This window comes from Typopeltis vanoorti, chromosome 2 (assembly GCF_054136105.1).
Source record: "Typopeltis vanoorti isolate ZY-2024b chromosome 2, IOZ_Tvanoo_1.0, whole genome shotgun sequence".
Taxonomy (NCBI): Eukaryota; Metazoa; Arthropoda; class Arachnida; order Uropygi; family Thelyphonidae; genus Typopeltis; species Typopeltis vanoorti.
The window spans coordinates 185,089,964-185,110,060 of NC_143550.1; the positions used below are offsets into that span (position 1 = coordinate 185,089,964).

The window sequence follows — 20,097 nt, forward strand, 5'->3', positions numbered from 1 at the left end:
AGCTAATCTAACAGCATATTAACAAGCCAAAAGCGTATTAGCACCCATCGCATGAACTGGACATAACACCGCTATGCAGTACATTAACGCACGAACTAGATGATGGCTTAACGCTGCTTGCCTTCACCGCGTTCCACGGATTTTGTACCAGGAGATGAACCCTGTTTCAGCAAAAATTTTTTCAAACTTCAAATATCGTCTTATACGCTGACATGTATTCGGTAATCACTTTTGCTCATATGTAGGATGACTTGCGTATATTCACTCATAGCTTGACTTCTCTTTCATTTCATATATCCTAATTAATTATATTTTCTTTATTTTGTTATTCTTTTCTACATACGTGCTTATACACAAATATAACAACACTAGCATATGCAACAGTGCGAAATTAGATGATCACTACCCTCAAGCCACAATAACTGTCTAGTGCTTTTTCATATTTGCATAAATTCTCCACTTCTACAACTTGTTGATGAAGGCCATTTCACGTATATTCAACGCAATAAATATCTTTATTCTAACTCACTTCATTTCTTCGCTATGTTCCTAATATACCCTCTAGTAGAGCCAGATTCATTCAAGTGCCCAAACTCCTACCTATCTTTTATGTGCCTTAAATTAACTTAAAATGTACATATATTTCATTCCAATGCCTGCTAGAAAATTTGATCAAATTACAAGAAACCCGCCGATTTTCATAAGTATCACGATAGAATCCCTCAGCGCACTTCGCTGAATAACGTCAAGTCTTTGATATTCATGGAAAACCTTGGAGAGTCAATAATGAGATATCAACCCGACTAGAGAACTGCATCACAAGTTTCCTTCCTCCGAAAACCGAAGCCCTTTTAATTAAACCTAAAATAAATCCAATTTAATACTTTTTAAATAATTTCCAATCAACCAAAATTCTGAAATGTATTTTGTACTTGTCGTTCAGGTACGTGTCGTTTAGTTGATGGGGAGGATGATGTGTATTCATTGTCCAACTAATATATTGTGGATTCGTAAATGTCTGGCCTGAGATAAATTCCATTGCAATACGAGACCACTACTTTGATTACTTGGGGAGTGAGGGGGAATAGCATGAGAAAGTTACAATTCTAGTCTCGACAGCAGGGATTCTGAATTATCTAACGCTTAGACCATCCACGATACCAATACAAGCTTTCGTTTTCATAATATAATAATAATAAATGCTACTGCTAATAATAATAATCTTAACCACAGTTTATTATCTTTAAAAAAATTACATGAATGCAAGGTACATTTTGTTGCATATTATTAAATTATTATGATAGGACAATGTAATACTATAATTAATGTTAAAATTAATAGCAATCCTAACAAAAACAATTTACAGTTACAGTTTTACATTGAAACAGTTAAACAGCTATTTTTGCATTTTGTCATTTACATTTTAATTTTACAATTCATTTTTATTCCCAATTCATATTAACAATCACTTTTTTCAAAAGACAAATTTCGGTGATTGCACCACATTTTTTATTATTCAGTTATACAATATACTGAAGTAATAATAGTTCCCGACAAGTTTCGTAAATCGTAGGATTTACATCTTCAGGGATAAATAATAGTATAACTTAAAGTTTAAACAACAGAATTAATAAATACAAATCATAACCGTCTGGCTATTCATAAACTCAAATAACAGAATGCAGATATAAAACGTTATTGACGTTGAACAATACTGGACGATGTCACGTGTTCTTGTTCTCGGTCATACAGTCCGAGCTCAGATTAAGGCAGATTTTTTATTAGAGCTGACCACACTTCATGGAGAATTAAACCTTGATTTTTATTGCATTGGATTGAGTTTTTCAGCATATTAGCAGCTTCTTTAAATTTTCTTATATAACTGTTCTTTTCTATGTATGACATCGTCGTTTTTTGCCAGAGTACATCGTGTTCAGTGCAAGTGGTATGGAAAGCAAGACCCGTTTTTTGTTCTCTTTTGTATTGGACGACTTTTTGGTGTTGAGCCATGCGTGTTTCTGCAGATCTTCCTGTCTGTCCTACATAGCAAATCCCGCAAGAGCAATGGATTTTGTAGACTCCTCGTTTTTTAAGATGATGATGAGGTGGTTTTGGTGGATGTAGGAATCTTGAGATTTTTTCCATAGGAAGGAAGGCTACTTTTATGTTGTGTTTGTTCATTAATTTGGCTAGCTTATCTGTAACATTTTTAATATAAGGAAGCGAGATTGCGTTTTTGTAATCCTGTTTTATTGTGTTGTTAGTTGAAGGCATTTAAAGGATTCTCTTGATGGCTTTTGTTTCATATCCATTCTGTTAGAGGATTTGTGTTAAGTATTTTAGTTCTTCATTACATCTTTCTTGTGTGCTGGAGATATTGTATGCTCTGTCTCGAAGAGTTTTAATTAAGCTTATTTTCTGTGAAGGATGGTAGTGTGAGGTTGCATTTAGAAATCTTCCTGTGTTGGGCGGCTGAGAAGGAGAGTTTATTTTCTTCATTAACTTCTAATAGAATATCCAGAAAAGGAAGTTTTTTATTTTCTTCTTGTTCTGAAGTGAATTTTATGGTGTTGTGCAAATTGTTGAGATAAGCTTTAAAATTGATATGTTCATCTGTTGTTCCACTGAATATGATGAAAATATCGTCCACATAGCGTAGCCACATTTTTGGTTTTTTATGGTAATTCTTTAGAGCATTGTGTTAAAATTTTTCCACAAATAGGTTTGCTAATACCGTTGATAATGATGAACCCATGGCCAGTCCTTCTTTTTGTTCCCAGATTCTGTCTTGATAGGTGAAAAAAGTATTGTTTATACAATGTTTAAAAAGATCTAAGATGTCCGGAGGGAAGAGGTCTTCTAGGATATTCAAAGTGTCTTGTCTCGGGACGTTTGTAAACAAGCTGACAATATCTAGACTTGCTAAGATGTCTGTTGAATCAATGTAATAGTATATTGATCCATCAGATCAATATGCTATTATTGATTATATAAGCCGCCCAACACAGGAAGATTTCTAAATGCAACCTCACACCACCATCCTTCACAAAAAATAATCTTCATTAAACATCTTCGAGACAGAGCATACAATATCTCCAGCACACAAGAAAGATGCAATGAAGAACTAAAATACTTAACACTAATCCTCCAACAGAATGGATATGAAACAAAACCCATCAAGAGAATCCTTTAAATGCCTTCAACTAACAACACAATAAAACAGGATTACAAAAACTTAATGTCGCTTCCTTATATTAAAAATGTTACAGATAAGCTAGCCAAATTAATGAACAAACACAACATAAAAGTAGCCTTCCTTCCTATTGAAAAAATCTCAAGATTCCTACATCCACCAAAACTACCTCATCATCATCTTAAAAAACCAGGAGTCTACAAAATCCATTGCTCTTGCGGGATTTGCTACGTAGGACAGACAGGAAGATCTGGAGAAATACGCATGGCGGAACACCAAAAAGACGTCCAATACAAAAGAGAACAAAAAACTGGTCTTGCTTTCCATACCACTTCCACTGGACACGATGTACTCTGGCAAAAAACGACAATGCATAGAAAACAACTGCTATATAAGAAAATTTAAAGAAACTGCTAATATGCTGAAAAACCCAACCCAATGCAATAAAAATTAAGGTTTAATTCTCCATGAAGTGTGGTCAGCTCTAATTAAAAATCTACCTCAATCTGAGCTCGGACTGTATGACCGAGAACAAGAACACGTGACATCGTCCAGTATTGTTCAACGTCAATAACGTTTTATATCTGCATTCTGTTATTTGAGTTTATGAATAGCCAGACGGTTATGATTTATATTTATTAATTTCTCTTGTTTATACTTTAAGTTATCCTACGATTTACGAAACTTGTCGGGAACTATTATTATTTCAGTATTTTGTATAACTGAATAATAAAAAATGTTGTGCAATCACCGAAATTTGTCTTTTAAACCAATTTGCCACAGAAGCCTACGCCTGCAATTACGTTTTTGTTAACATGCAATGTACAGTGCTAAATGAATTAATTTCACTTTTCACAATAATAATTAAAATAAAATAAAACAAAATTGACAGCAACAGTGAAGAATTAGACTTTGCCATTTTACAATTCTGTGCTAACCATGTGTACACTTGGGTACAATAATTTTGTATCACTTTGCTTTCACTTTTCATTACCTCTCAGAGAATAACATATATTTACTAATATTTAGCTATAATTTCTTACGTTATACTTTTCACTCCCAATATCTCTCTAATTTGCATAATGTGGAATTCATGTAACAGAATAATAACGATCACAGTAATCGCTTGCAAATGTAGTCACAGTTACGTAAGGTGGTTAATATGATTACATGCTGCATTTTACCTTTTATTATATATTTATTTATTTCCCTTTTATTTGGATTAAGGGGATATTAAATCCCACATTGTTTTAAAATCGAATAAGAAACTCAAAGATTGGAATCAGAGAGTTTCATGCCGAATATAGTATAAAAAACTATATAAGTATCGGCAAATACTAGCGTGAGCCAATGCAAGTAGTCCTAGAACGTAGTACAATACCGGGCAACTCGTTGCAAAGGTGGGAAAAGTTCTGATCGCTATTCTTGGTATTTTCCATAATATAAAAACACAATTCCTAGGAAATGTATTTAAGTATTTATTTCCCCTTTTTTATTTGACAAAGTATTATCTTTATCATATAGCTTTTACATTTAGACTATTCACATGTTATATTTTCGGTTTAGTAAAAAATGTTATACATATACTTTTTTGCATCAAAATTTACAACACGTGTTCTTCTAATTTCTAATATTAACAATGAAGATTACACGGAATTTTTGAATAATGGATCATTATAATAATAATATGATAATGTCTCATATAAATTACATACATATATTAATAATCATAATAATAATTTATATATATATAATACATTATACGAATAAAACAATTGTTCATAACAGATACGTGCACGTACATAGTATTTTTTAAATAATAATTAATAATTGTTTACAACTTACATTTTTATAATATTAACATTCGTGATTATTACAGACATTTCTGCATGTTTACACATTATGTATAAAATAACAATTTTTCTATTTTCATCGTACAGAGTATTTACATATTTACCATTAATGTATATTACACTTGATGTTCTGTACAATATTCTGTACGAAGATTAAGGTACATCATTTCTTTTCAATATTTTTTTTCTTTGGATACAAATTCATATACTTTTTTAATATCAGTATCTCCATTAATATTAAACACCGTACTGACTGTTTTGTAACATAATTTGCAGTCTTTGATTATGATGATTACGTGTAGATGAATGAGGCAAATTAATCCCACCTACTTCGAAGCTTGGGTTAGCTTTTAGGAAGAGAGTGGGATTAGCCTTCACTATTTATGTTGTTATTGTTACTGTTTATGCGATGTACGCATTGGATGTTGGTGATTTGTGATGTGTATGTTAGTGTTAATGGTATATTAACTTTATTGGTATATTTTCCAGAGTTCGTTTTTTAATGTTCTGTAGTTATCTACGTGTTTTAACTTTCTTGGTAGGTTGTTGAGTTGCGTGGGTATCTGATGTGATCTCACAAAAGAATCGTATGAGTTGTTGAAAGGTGTGGGGACGTAGAGAGTTGTTGTAGGTCGTGTTATACGATATGTGTCTCTGTTGTTTCGATAGGTGATGTTGAAGTAATTCCTTGTTAATATCATGTAGTGTTTCAGGTTTTTAATGCTCAGAATTCTGTGTATCGCCATGTGCTTGTCGGATATTGGTTTTTGCGTGTAAGGTGTCCAGATCACTGTTGACACGATTTTCGTATGTAATATTTCTAATTTTGTTAGGTGGCTATTTGATGTGTTTGCATAGACAGTTATACCGTATCTGAGTAGACATTCGCAGATACCGTGATATAGGAGGTTTTTATATTAGATTGAATAATGTATTTTCCTTGGAAGAGTTTCGCTGCGATGATCCGGAGTTTGGTATGTAAATATTCTATACGTTTTGTCCATTTAAGGTTGCAATCTATGTCAAGACCAAGGTATTTGCATGTGTTACAGATTTGATTTCGGGACACTGGCAATTTTTTTCTTGTTGTTAATGCAGCGGTATATGTGAGAATGTATCGATAATGGTGGGGGGCTGCATGATTCTCGGGTTGTGTATTATTAACATATGTGTTTTGGTGCCGTTGATTACTATTGCGTTGTTGTGATTTCATTTAGGTCTTGTTGTGCTTTGCAGAGAGCCGTGTTGATGTCTGTGTGGATTGCTAGTAGTGCAGTGTCATCTGCGTATTGAAATATTTGACTTCTTATGGCCATGTTATGAACATCATTAATGTATATGTTGAATAGAGTGGGTGATAATATGGCGCCTGGAGGAACACCGTGTTTTATTTGTATACTCTGGCAGTGACTTGTACCTATTTTTGTTACTTGTGTTCTGTTTGAGAGGTAGTTCCTGAACTATATATGCAGTGTTCCTCTTATACCTATTGAGTATAGTTTGGTGAGTAGTATGTCATGTTCAAGTGTATCAAATGCTTTGGTTAAGTCAAGCAGTATAAGGACGGCGTACTTGTTTTTATCGAGGACTTTCTTTATTGCGTCGGCGATGTCTTCTAATAAAGTGATGGTGCTTTTTCTTTTCTGAAAGCCGTATTGGTTTTGTGAGATGATGTTGTACTTCTGTAAATAGTTCTGTAGTCTGGTGTGTGTTATTTTTTCTAGAATTTTTGAAATGTCTTGTAGAATAGCTGTTGGTCTGTAGCTCTGATTATCGTTCCTTTAGTCATTTTTGTAAATTGGCGTAATTACTGCAGTTTTTAGTTGTTGTGGAATAATGCCTGTGTCGAATATTATGTTCACGAGCCTCAAAAATATTGGATTTATTTGTTCAAAGAGTGTTAAAAGATTTGTGAGTCTTATTTTATCTATTCATGGACTAGTCTTTGGTTTTAGCTCTAAGAGTGCTTCTATCGGTTCCTCTTTTGTTGCAGGATGGAAAATACATAGTTTGTTGTTGACTTTGTGCCTGTAGTTTTTATTTGTTGATCATTTGGTAGATTGTCTTTTTTGAGTTGTGTGTGATTGTTTATGAAAGCATGGTTAAATGAATTTTCTAGTTCCTCTTGGTTTGTATCCTAACCGAAAAGTTTTGCAATAAAATCTTGTGCTGAAGTTTTCTTTTTTCGAGTTACTAATTCGTTAAGTGTAGCCCATGTTTGCTTCATGTTGTCGTTATATTCCATGAATTTTTGGAAGTAGTAGTGTCTTTTTTTTGCCCTACGAATATTTGTTGTTAGGTTGATTTTTTGTGCTTTTGTGTAATGTTTGTAAACGTGTGTTACTGGGTAACTTTTTTAGTTTTTTCCATAGATTTTCTTTTACAATAATACTATTTACTACGTCACCATTTATCCGTGAATTATTGCCTGTTTGTCGCCTCGTTTGTGTAGGCTTTGTTGCTTTTTTGTATATTTCTGTGAACTTTAGTTGAAAATTCTCGTATAATGTTACAGGATCATTTATTTTAAGTAGGCAATTACAGTTTGTATTTTTTACAAGGTTGTCGACAATGCTCTTTAATATGATCGAGTTTTGTCGACTTTTGTGGCGGTGGGAGGGGGGGAGTAGGTAACGTAATGTGAGACAAAGTAGTGATCGGTAATTTTGACGTTAATTACTGATGATGTATATGTATGGATGGGAGCCTATTTGATATGATCAATGCATGGTTGCTTTAATGAAAATTTGAGTATATCTTCTCTTGTTGGGGAGTTAATGGTAGGGTTTATGTTCTACTGACTTAGTATGTGTTAGTGATTGAAGAAGCGTGGTCAAGAGTATTTATATTAATGTCTCCTATTAGGATGAGACTATGTGTGTTGTACGGGGTTCGATGCCGCTTAGCCATGTTTCTAATTCGTGAAGAAAACTGAGTGGATTATTATCTGAGGGTCTGTATATTGTGTTTATTGTGTATTTGATACTATGTTTGTGGTTATTTGTGATTTTCAAAAGTAGTATTTCTGCATGTTCGAAATGAGTTTGTTTTTCAGTCACATTGTATTTTTTTTGATAAATGCCACGATGCCTCCTCCTCTTTTGTTGGTCTGCATAAGTTATAGGTTTGGTAATTATTAATGTTGTATGCGTAAATTTCTGTGTCGTTTATTGCAACTTCGGTCAGTATTAGCGCATCTATGTTTGTCAAGGTTTAGTTGAGCAGTGTTATCAATGTAACCCAGTGTTTTTTTATACTTCTTATGTTTGTGTGCATGATAGTGAAGTCGGTATTGGTGGAAATATTGTCTGACCATTTTTTCAAAGAGTCAAAGACCTTGATGTTTATATTGTCTGACTGGATATGTTCGCTTATATTTGAGATCTCCATTATATAGTTTTTAAGTGATTTCTAATCTTGTTCTTAAAGATGTGAAGAGTTAGTGTTTTATATTGGGCTGTATAGGTCGGATTCTCTTGCAATTATATAAACTCGGGTGTTTTCATTCTTTCTCATAAATATCTGTGAATACTTAGTCCACAGGAACTTTTAGTTTTTCTCTTCCTTGCTTAGTATGAAAGATTTTAAAAGTATGGAGTCTAGTGTTCAGATATGTAGATTGGTGTTCGGAGTTTCTTGTTCAGTTAGGATCGATGTTGTCAGCCTTGTTTTCTTGCTTGCTGCAAGAATGGAGTCTCTAAAACTTCTCCTGGTAAAACTGGCGATGGTTGGTGCCGGTCTCTCTGTGTTTTTTGTGGGCCTCGATTAATAGAGGTGATGTCTGTGATTGCGACTTGAATGCCAATTTTGCTGCTGATCAGCTGCACTGTGTTGCTTAAATCTTCTGTCTTGTCTTTTGTTATTCCCTCAATTTGAAGATTTTTTTTTCTTTCTTTTTGTAGCATGTGCTCCATTTGACACTCGAGTGTTTTTACCTCTGTCTGCAATTCTTCATTTTCGCGCTTGAGTGTTTCTTGTGTTTCTATCACTACTGTTAATTTTGTCTTTATTTCTCTCACGTTTCCTAACATTTCTTCAAGTGTCATGTTATTGTACTGTATGTAATGCTCATACTCCTCGAACGTTTTGTTAATTTGTTCCATGTGTGTATTTAGAAAATCTTTAACCATAAGTTTGAATAAGTGTAAGTTGCCTGTAATTTTAGGATCAGGAAGGGACTTACTTTGATGTGTGTCATTGCCTTTCTTTGGTGTCTGTTCTTTGTTCTTCATTTTCTCAAGGCATTGTAGACAGCACCATTCGATCGTTTCGCGGCTCCTTTGCTTTCCATCTGCTTTATGAGATCCCAGAGCATTCATAGTGTTGTCTTCGGCCACATCCAGAACAATGCGGCCAGTCCCATTCGTCGCTTAATGGCTTATTGCACTTGTTACAGCTCATTATGCTTGACCTTCGCTGTCTCGGTGACCTTTGGACTTTCTTCCCTTTAGCTACTATAGTGCGACTTTTAAAATGGCAACTTCCTTTGATCTTTGCTGGTTGGTGACAGCAGTTCACTCTATTATTTTCAGCACACAGAATTTGGATATTACTTCGCCGATTTAGATAATTTAAACGTCCCTGTCTTCAGCGTGACTAGCAGAATTAAATAGCCACACTTTCAAATTAAAAACATGAATTAAAACCACTTTAAACCTATAAAAACGGGAGTAGCAATAATAGCGTGGGTGCATTCGTCTGCCTACACAGCACCCTCCATATAATAATAATAATAATAATAATAATAATAATAATAATTATTATTATTATTATTATTATTATTATTATTATTATTATTATTATTATTATTGTTATACACACAAAAAAACAATAAATAACCAACTGGTGTCATCCTCAGATAAGCTTACATATAAGCTTCGAGGATGAAAGCACAGAAATTAGTTCTCATCCAAGATGTATCATATATAACCAAATGCACGTAATGTACGTATCGCATGTAAACCAATGTATGTAATGTATATAATAACTGTAACAAAAGAATGCAATATAGAGTGATTATATCCATTGATATTGTATATATAGAGTGTAAAATTGCAAAGAAACATCTTTAATAATCATCATTATGAATATTATAATAATATACGTTGTAAACAGTTATTGTTATTATTATTATTTAAAAAAAACTTTATGTATGAGAAAGTATTTGTTATGCATAATTGTGTTCCTATAATGTATGTAATTTATCTGAGAAATAATAAAAATGTTTAAAATAATAATAATAATAATATATTATAATAATTATAATATAATAATTAGCATAATAATAATAGTAATATAATTAATATTTTTTTTAACATTTTATTATGTCTCAGTATAAATTACATACAATAATAATATTTACAATATTTACAATAAGGTTTATTTTATATAAACGACTTATTTATTTTTACAATGAAAATTATAAGGTTTACTATCACACAGAGTATCTGCACACACACAATGAAAAACATATTCTCTTTTCTGTACAGTACGAAAATTCGATATACAAAATGCAGAGTACATTTTATAAATATGAATATACATTTTTTTAAACTAGCTAAATTTGGATTGGCACCAATGTGCACACAATTCACGATACAATGCAGTAATGCAACATACACACACAATTCAATAATAATAATAATAATAATAATTTTTTTTATAATTTTTTTTTTTTTTTACATTTTATTATGTCTCAGTATAAGTTACATACAATAATAATATTTACATTATTACAATAAGGATTGTACAGAATTTTTTTTTTTATGTCTCAGATGAATTGCATACATAGTTGCTGTAGTAATTATATGTATATAATATTTATATCGCATTACAAGTGTGTATAACAGATACTTGCAAGTTAGTAATTTTCTTCCTCGAATCTTAGCAGAGCTTATCTGAGGAAGATAATAGGTGACAGAGGGTGGTGGTTTCATGGTTGTGTTCCTATAGTGGTCACAAGCCAGGTGTTGATTTTACTGTTTGTTGGTACGTGCTTGAAAGACTTCGACTGCTATTACGGTTTAACTTTTTTTTTGTTTTGTTTTGTGCAAATAGGGTTGGATTTAGACATGGTGTGTTTGTTTCTTTGTGTTCTTGTAGTGGTAGTTTTTTGAGAGGAGGGGTTGTCGTAGGTTTGTGTGTGTGTGTATGTGTGGTGGGAGAGAGAGAAACAGGAATTGCTCTAATTTTCATTCTCGCTATAATATTTATATAGTGCCTGTTTCAGCTCTCTGTATGTTCCTAGGTTTCTGTTGTCGAACGGCAGTTTGTTTATCATGTCAGGTATGTAGAAGTTTCGGGTGGCTTTGCCGTGGTGATTGTTGTACTTATATGTTATGTAGTTTGTTGACTGTGGTCTTGTTATTTGATATGTTGTTCTGGTTACTCTATATGTTGGGCTGTAGTAGTGTTTTAACATGACTGTGTAGTGGCGTAAGTGTTTCACCTTAAATATTTTGTGTTTTGTCCATGCTTCCTGCATAAGAGTGGGTTGTTCCCAGAATATCAGTTTTATCATTTTATCTTGCAACCATTGTAGCCTGTTAAGTCTGTAGTCTGTGCAGAATGCGTATGATGATTGCATATCTTAAAATGTTTTCACATAATGCTTTATAGATTAGTATTTTTATGTGGGTTGGGGCAATATCTTTTAATCTGTATAGTTTGCTTGCTATTATCCTAAGCTTGGTATGTAGGTAGTTTGTATGGCTATTCCAACTTTGATCTGCATCGAAGTGAAGTCCAAGGTAGCGTGTTGTTTTCACCTTTGTGATGGTTGTGATTTTAGGTTCTGCACTTTGTGGATAGGAGAATGAATGTTTGATAGTGAGATATTAAGTTTCTATGGGCACGGTTTGGGGGTTTTTGAATATCATTAGCTTTGTTTTTCCAGGGTTTATATATATGCCGTTTTCGGTTAACCAGTTAGTGATTTGATTGATGTCGTGTTGCATATTTTCGTAAGCGATTTTTGCAGTGTTGTGAATGGATACTATGGCAGTGTCGTCTGCATACTGGAAGATTTTACTTTTTAGGGGGAGTTGGCTTATGTTGTGTGTGTATATGTTAAATAGAATGGGAGATAGGACAGCTCCTTGCGGTACTCCACAGGTTACATGTACCTCTTTGTAATAATAATATAATAGTAATAATAATAATAATAATAATAGTAATAATAATATAATTAGTATAATAATAATAGTATAATAATTATACTATACTCAATAGGTATAAGAGGAGCACTGCATACATGGTTCAAGAACTACCTCTCAAACAGAACACAATTAACAAAAATAGGTACATATCACAGTCGGAGTATACAAGTAAAACACAGTGTACCTCAAGGTACCATATTATCACACACTCTATTCAACATATACATTAACGATGTTCATTACATATCCATAAGAAGTCAAATATTTCAATACGCAGATGACACTGCACTACTAGCAATCCACACAGACATTAACACAGCTCTCTGCAAAGCACAACAAGACCTAAACGAAATCACAACATACTTCCACCAAAAGGCAATTCTAATCAACGGCACCAAACACAGATGTTGATAATACACAACCCAAGAATCATACGTCCCGGATCACTATCGATACATTGTTACACATACCGCTGCATTAACAACAAAAATACCTGCCAATTTTCCGAAATCAAGCCTGTAACACACGCAAAATACCTCGGTCTCTATATAGATTCCCACTTAAATGGACAAAACATATAGAATACATACACACAAAACTCCGGATCATCGCAGCAAAACTCTTCCAAGTTAAAAACATTATTCCATCCAACATAAAAATAACTCCTATATCACGGTATCTGCGAATCCCTACTCCGATACGGAATAACAGTCTATGCAAACACATCAAATAGCCACCTAACAAAATTAGAAATATTACATACGAAAATCGTGTCAACAGTGATCTGGACACCTTACAGGCAACAACCAATATCCGACAAGCACATGGCGATACACAGAATTCTGAGCATTAAAAATCTGAAACACTACATGACATTAACAAGGAATTACTTCAACATCACCTATCGAAACAACAGAGACACATATCGTATAACACGACCTACGACAACTCTCTACATCCCCACACCCTTCAACAATTCATACGGTTCTTTTGTAAGATCACATCAGATACTCACGCAACTCAACAACCTACCAAGAAAGTTAAAACACGTAGATAACTACAGAACATTAAAAAACGAACTCTGGAAAATATACCAACAAAGTTAAGAAACCATTAACACTAATATACACATCACAAATCACTAGCATCCAATGCCTACATCCCATACATAAACAGTAGCAACAACACAAATAGTGAAGGCTAAGTCCCACTCTCTTCATAAAAGCTAACCTAAGCTTCGAAGTAGGTGGAATTAACCTGCCTCACTCATCTACAAGCAATCCTTATAAGTAAATGCATAAAATTGTATGTATAGTCCTCTTTCTCAAACTTAAAATAAAATAAAATAAAATAAAAATGAAAAAAAAAATTATACAAAAAATTCTGTATAATCTTCATTGTTAATATTAGAAGAACATGTGTTGTAAATAAATAATATAAACGCAAAAAATAATATTAAAAAATTTAATTGAAATCCAATGTAGGAATTGCAGCACTTAGTGCTGAACTCTGTAAAATTATAAGGTGCAATGTCACACAAGATGTTTATTGTAGGTATAAATATTTTAGCAATCAAAAAAAAAATTAGTTAAGGTATTGAGACTTGGAAGTTAATTGTAGTGATTGGCTAATGAGGGTTATTTGATTAAGCCGTGCTAATCCCACCTACTTCGAAGCTAGGGTTAGCTTTTATAAAGAGAGTGGGATTAGCATATACTATTTATGTTTGGTATTTTTTATGGATCGAAAATAGGTGTCGGATGCTGGTGATTTGTGAAGTGTAAATATGTATGAGAGCTATATTAATTGTGCTGGTATAGTTTCCACAGTTCGTGTTTTGATGTTCTGTAATTGTCTATGTGTTTTAAATTTTTGGTATGTTGTTGAGTAGCGTGGATATGAGATGTTAGTAGTGTTATAATAATAATAAGAAGAAAAAGATTGACTGATCTCTAAATCTCCATTTTATCATTTCAACCATCCTTATGAATTGGAACAGAGTTGATAAATTTCTAGTGAGAAGTGAGTGTTCACATTCTCATGGATTCAGTGAAGAAGATCCAAAGTGCGTGATGAACACTGGCATACATCTGTTTATCTCCAAAGTCGATATATATTTCAACTTCCAACCTTGTCGTTTATGGTCGGACGTTAAAAGATCAGAAGGATACACGATTTACACCCATAACACATTGACCTTTGCAGATTTAATTCTTCCTGCTGCAATTGCGAAAAGTAACCCAACCCCTTGCATTAAATTCTTCCACAACACCAGCTGAAGAGTTAAAAGAGAGTCCCATGGAACTGGTAATTCCTAATTGGTTTCTATTATTTTTAACCTCTTTTTACAATTAAAAAAAAAACAGTAAAAGATTTTGGATTAATTTTATTGCACAGACATCTAGTTAGCCATTAGTCCAATTTTGCTTTGGAATTCTTTAATTAATTATTTATCTACAACTAGTCATTGATTGTACTTTTCCCTTTCAGTACGTGATATATCAGATCAATGCTCTTTCCACAGGATATTCTTGTCGTCTATTTCTTGGAGAACAAGCCTATTCATCCTGATGACTCCAGACTTACATGAAATTTAGTTTTAGGGCGTACAAAGACATGAAATTACTTAAGATGTTGCTCAGTTATCCATTTCAATTACTGTCACTTCCCAGTTGAATTCCCTCTGATGCCTTCCAAGATCACGTGATCGCTTTCTCGGATGTGTTATAATGAATAAATTGCTTTGATATGAAATTCAAAATTCTGTTAACACTATAATATGTTCAGTTAAAAGTTGCTCAGATAAGAGGGTGTGCTGAAAAGTTGTTATAATCACCATGAAGGAATTGACATGTGACAAGGTTTTTATATATCCTAGAAGAAAAAGAACGAATTCTTACAATTTGATGAAACATGGGGGTTAAACGGTTTTAAGATGTGTTCTTCCTGGTGGTGATATCAGTTGCTTTAATATCATTTTCGTTCTTGGTGTTTATCAGAACTTTCCAGCCCCCATCCTCCTCGTAGCTTATTAATTTACTTTCCTCCAAAATGCACTATCTCTTCTATTATTAGTTCTTTTATTCTCCAGCAGTATTCTCCAATAATTCACATTAATACTAATAATAATACTTTTTTTATTCTTTTATCTGTTTAAGCAGGCAGGTCTCTGATATTATGACTTCTGGCTGCAATTCAGTACCACTCTCACCCCTTCAAATGTGCGTACCCCATGCTTATTATTAGTGGTCTGTTTGTTTCCATACTGACCCAACACGAGTAAAGTGTTGAATGAAGGGTTTCTCTATTAAGGGGATGGAATAACGAGTGCTCTCTCTCAGATACGTTTATTTGTTTGTTTTCTATCCATGCACTGCATTTTTTCATTTCCCTCTTTTGTTGTTGAATATTTTATGAATTTTGGTTTTCATTTAACTCATTTTTACAGATTTATTTCATCTTGTGTTCTGCTTGGACTTCGGATGTTGCACAACGTGATCTCAGTTGTCCACACCACAATTAAACCCATTTGTTTTATTTCTATTTTCAGCGCTCACAGTGGAGGGAGGCGGAGTAAATGCGACTGCCATTCAAGCTGACATCGGAGCCACCAATGGGATGATTCACATCATCGACAGAGTTCTGGGAGTGCCTTACTTGACGGTATACGAGAAGATAAAGAGCGATTCCGTTATGCAGTAAGAAATTATTTCTTTAATTTATTTATTTTTGTTACTATTCTCATTTTATTCTCATTTTATTTCATATAATTCTCAGTTTAATTTATTTATTATTCTTTTCATGATGCGTAGTAGTAAACGGACACGCGAGATTGATTTTTCAGAATGGTGCTGTTCAATGATATTCTTGGTCTGTATTTAAACCCGATACTGAATTTCACCGTTTCAGGTACCCTAATCAGCAAATCTATTTCGGTAGGCATTATCGGATACTTGCAACTTAATATGGCGGTTTTTGCTACAACTGATTGAGTAATTTTTTAACTGGCTTTTATATCTAAGAGATATCCTCGCCCCCCCCCCCTTTAGACGTAAAACTCTAAATATATTATATATTCTCTATTAATACTGCAAATCAAATCTTTCTGTTGGGCGGGCGGGAGTTTTATTTTATTTTATTTTCATATTACTGAACCCCCATTACCGGAACGCTGTTAGCCTTTAGGACATTGGTATCTGACACTGGGGGGAGGAGTGAAATTCATCTCCTACCTAAACACTATCACAGACATGCAGTAGAACAGCAACAACCCACCACCTTAGAACTACGTTACGCTGGTTTCATTTAGAGAGTAAGGAGAATAACAGATGATAGCTGACAGCTGCAGGCGCACTCTAACTTACAAGAATACTTTCAAACATCAAGCACTGTTAACCTAATAGCAAAATTAATGTTAACTTGTCATGTTAACCACAAAAATAAGACTGCCTAACCAATAACACATCCGTTCAAATTTTTAATACGGCACGGTGATTTTGAATGGAATACAGGATGGAGACCTTCGTTTAAGCAATAATTGTTTCGATGATTTGCCCAGAACGAGGCCATGCTAGGAGTTAATAATAGGAAAACTGACGTTTTCCACAAACTGGAAAATCGAACTGGTGAAGACAAGGTTCAAGGGCATTGGGAGGATGATGAAATTGTTTGGTATTCTGGCGGGAGAGCGATGACATACTGTAAGATGTGCAGTATGTCATCACTGCTAGTAGCAGCAGCTAATAGTTTGACATTTCATTCAGAGGCATCAGCGGAATTAGAACAGAGAAGCCAGTTTAAGAAAAATTGAGGTGGCCAAAGAAAAAAAAAAATCACTGTTTGGATTAACATCCAAACGGTGAGGTTATTTCCTCTCTTTTATGTGTATTCTTCTTCTTTGTTTTATGCTGTGCTGTTATAATCCAAGTTTGTTGATCGTCAATGTCATAAACGCCGATCTCCTCGCCATTCTCCAGTGGGTGAAAATTAACCCCTAAACTCAGTTCTGTCCCATTTCTCTGAACCAAAATCTCACATTACCTCTCCTTACTATTGATATTACGTAGATCAGCTCCTTCTCCTTTGGCTGACTTGCATCCCAACTGCCTTTGCTCCTACACAACCATAGTCGAACATTCATGGTTCAGTCAGTAACGGCGATGCCCTTAAGTTGAAGGATTTCGGTATGAATCCTGTCTAAGACGCGAAGAACCTTTATAAGTAGGATTTACAACTAACGGAGAATTGCCGTCTTATGTGCAACATGCCATCTTCTTTTATTTCATCTGTCTCTCCTTTAGCACGATTTTCTAGCATCGTTTTTTCCCAGCTGTTCAAGAAGCATATCAACAGGTTCCTTTCTTCCTTCTTCACCGCTCCATAGCTTCGCTAAGTGTTTTGTGACCTCATGTATGTGTGTATGTGCGTGTGGGGGGGGGGTAATTAAGGTATTAATTATATAATTATTGAAGTAATTTAAAAAAGGTAAGTTAAAAAACTTAAATAGTAATTAAGGATAACTCTCTGGCCCTCCAGAACAATTCCACTAATGTCGAAGAAAACGATCTCAATCCTTTTGCTATCTTGGAGACAACTCGATCTCCGTTCCTTGCTCTGCTGTTCAGTTTCAGCGTCACATTCGAAGCACCACCAATGATTCGTGATCAGTCAGGATACTCAGGAGTCAAAGAACGTGACAAGAATCGGGGACAAGTCTTTCTTGACACTAAATTTTCAGCGAAATTTCACGGACTACGTCCTTTCCGATATTTGTGCGATCGCCAGAATGCTGATTTCGCGATCTCCGTTGACCACCTCACAAATTTATTCCACGCTGTTTACCGGTTCGAACCGAGACAAACCTTTCTGGTCGTGGATCGTCTTCCATTGAATTTCTACCATCTCACAATCGTGTGAATCACTCAGCAACTCGTGCACGTGATCGACAGTCAGCGCAAATCATTTTTAAATCATTATGTGTAATATATATATATATATAAAGATAGTATATATATATATATGTGTGTGTGTGTGGGTGGGTGGGTGTATGTGTGAATTTTTTTTTACCTTGGGGATAATATATATTAAAATAATATATATTAATATATATATATTAATATATATTAATAATATATATTAATATATATAATCCCCAAGGTAAAAAACTTTTCACATCCTTATCTCATCCAGAGTTTCTTATTCAAAGTAAAAGCACCTTGTAGCAACTTGTATAGATAAAGTTCATAAGGCTCCGTATTACTAAAAACCTTGGTATTTCAGGGTCTAGCTACTCACTGAGGAGACCTCAAAAAAGGTTGAAACCGGTCTGGGTAGTGACCCCACCCATAATGCATTGCAGTATACATATTCTAGTGAGATGTGTTTTACATTATAGGAAATACTAAGAATAGTGATCGGAGCTTTACCCACCTTTACAACGAGTTGTCCTGGTGTTGCACTACCTTTTAGACTTGAACTACGTTCAGGCGCAAACTAAACTGTGTTGTTTACTTGGGAGAAGGAGTAAAAAAAAAAAAAAAATAAATAAATAAAAAAATATATATATATATATATTTCCTGGTGATATTTTGTTTTGCAGCACTGAATTGATCAATCGGGCTCAGCATGTTTTATTAAATCATAGGGTAATCGAATTTTAGTCTGCAACTTGTGTTGTTATTTCATTTTTTTTTTCGGTCGTGCTGTTCATCTCTTTTACGTGTTTGTGTGCGTTTCCCGCTCTTGGCTAAAATAATTCCTATCATGTGTTCCGAAGTTCTCCTGTTAAAGCATACTTGCGACTAATGCTGCCCTGATGGACGAAAATAAATTCTGTCATCATCCTGGCCAGCATCTTTCAGGGAGATTTTGGCAACTGCTGTAAACTCCGAATTCAAATACGAATTTTGGACTGAAGCTGCGTTTCTCGCGCTACTTTTGCCAGCAGATAACTCGAAAGAGACTAAAAGGCTTTGTGAAACAGCCTTTCTCCCTTCCTCTCCCCAGCGAATCGATTTACGCTCTTGGCAGAGTAGCCAGCACCTCTGAAACGAGAGTGAAGCCTGTCTGTTTAGCCCATCGGCTCGATTTGTTACAGTTTAACGACAGCCGTCACATCGACCTATCGACCTACGGCTGTTCATCCTGACAGTGCTGATAAGGAAAATAGTTTGAGAATCTTCCCCAACCCACCCCCAATTGTCTACGTGAAGAGGGTATTTATCTTGGACAGAGCACAAAGTCCAGATCAGAGTGTGAATATGCAAGTATGAGTGGTTGCAGAAAATTTGCTGCTTGAAAACGGAAGCAGCAAATGAATCGCGCGCGCGCACACACACACAACGAGAAGTAAGAAAAGATCTGCTATTTGTTTAACTTAACTTGCGACATTCTTAACCAAGAAAACTTTTACAGTGTGGTTTACTCCTTCTGTTTCTCATTATAATCACGAGGAACAAAGCATGATCCACAGACGATCACATGACAGGAAGTGACGCATCTTGAGGCAGTCATTTTAACTCTCCACCATTGTTGGTAAACGCGAAAATAAAGTAGAAAGTTTCTGTAGTTTGTTAACAGCGAAAATGGAATAGAGAGAAATGCTATTTTCCCGCAAAAGTTGATTAAATACGTCTAGAGAATCTTAAAACAAAATGCTGTTGCATTTTTCTCCATAGAATCGGAAAGTACGAAGGCTGATCGATAAGGATAGAGGACGAACAGTAAAATCAACACTCATTTGAGATATTTAGCAGCATCTCCTGGTACCATGTACCGGAAAAAGGAAGCCGCTAGTCTGAAGATGTGAGAGGACATAGAAAGGTCCGTTTTTCTCTTTCTTAAATCGTTGGATTGCAACGGGTTGATATTTCGAACAACAGTGGCACATTTCAAA

At 34.4% G+C, this 20,097-nt stretch overlaps 1 protein-coding gene across 1 annotated transcript in view; it reads left to right on the top strand.

Moving 5' to 3' along the window:
- LOC150109733 (fasciclin-1-like) overlaps positions 1 to 20,097 on the top strand; it is a 100,345-nt gene that overhangs the window by 66,197 nt on the left and 14,051 nt on the right. Inside the window, exon 9 of the mRNA XM_090403135.1 lies at positions 15,754 to 15,901. Within this exon, the coding sequence (XP_090259261.1) occupies positions 15,754 to 15,901 (148 nt within the window). The remainder of the gene's footprint in view (positions 1 to 15,753; positions 15,902 to 20,097) is intronic.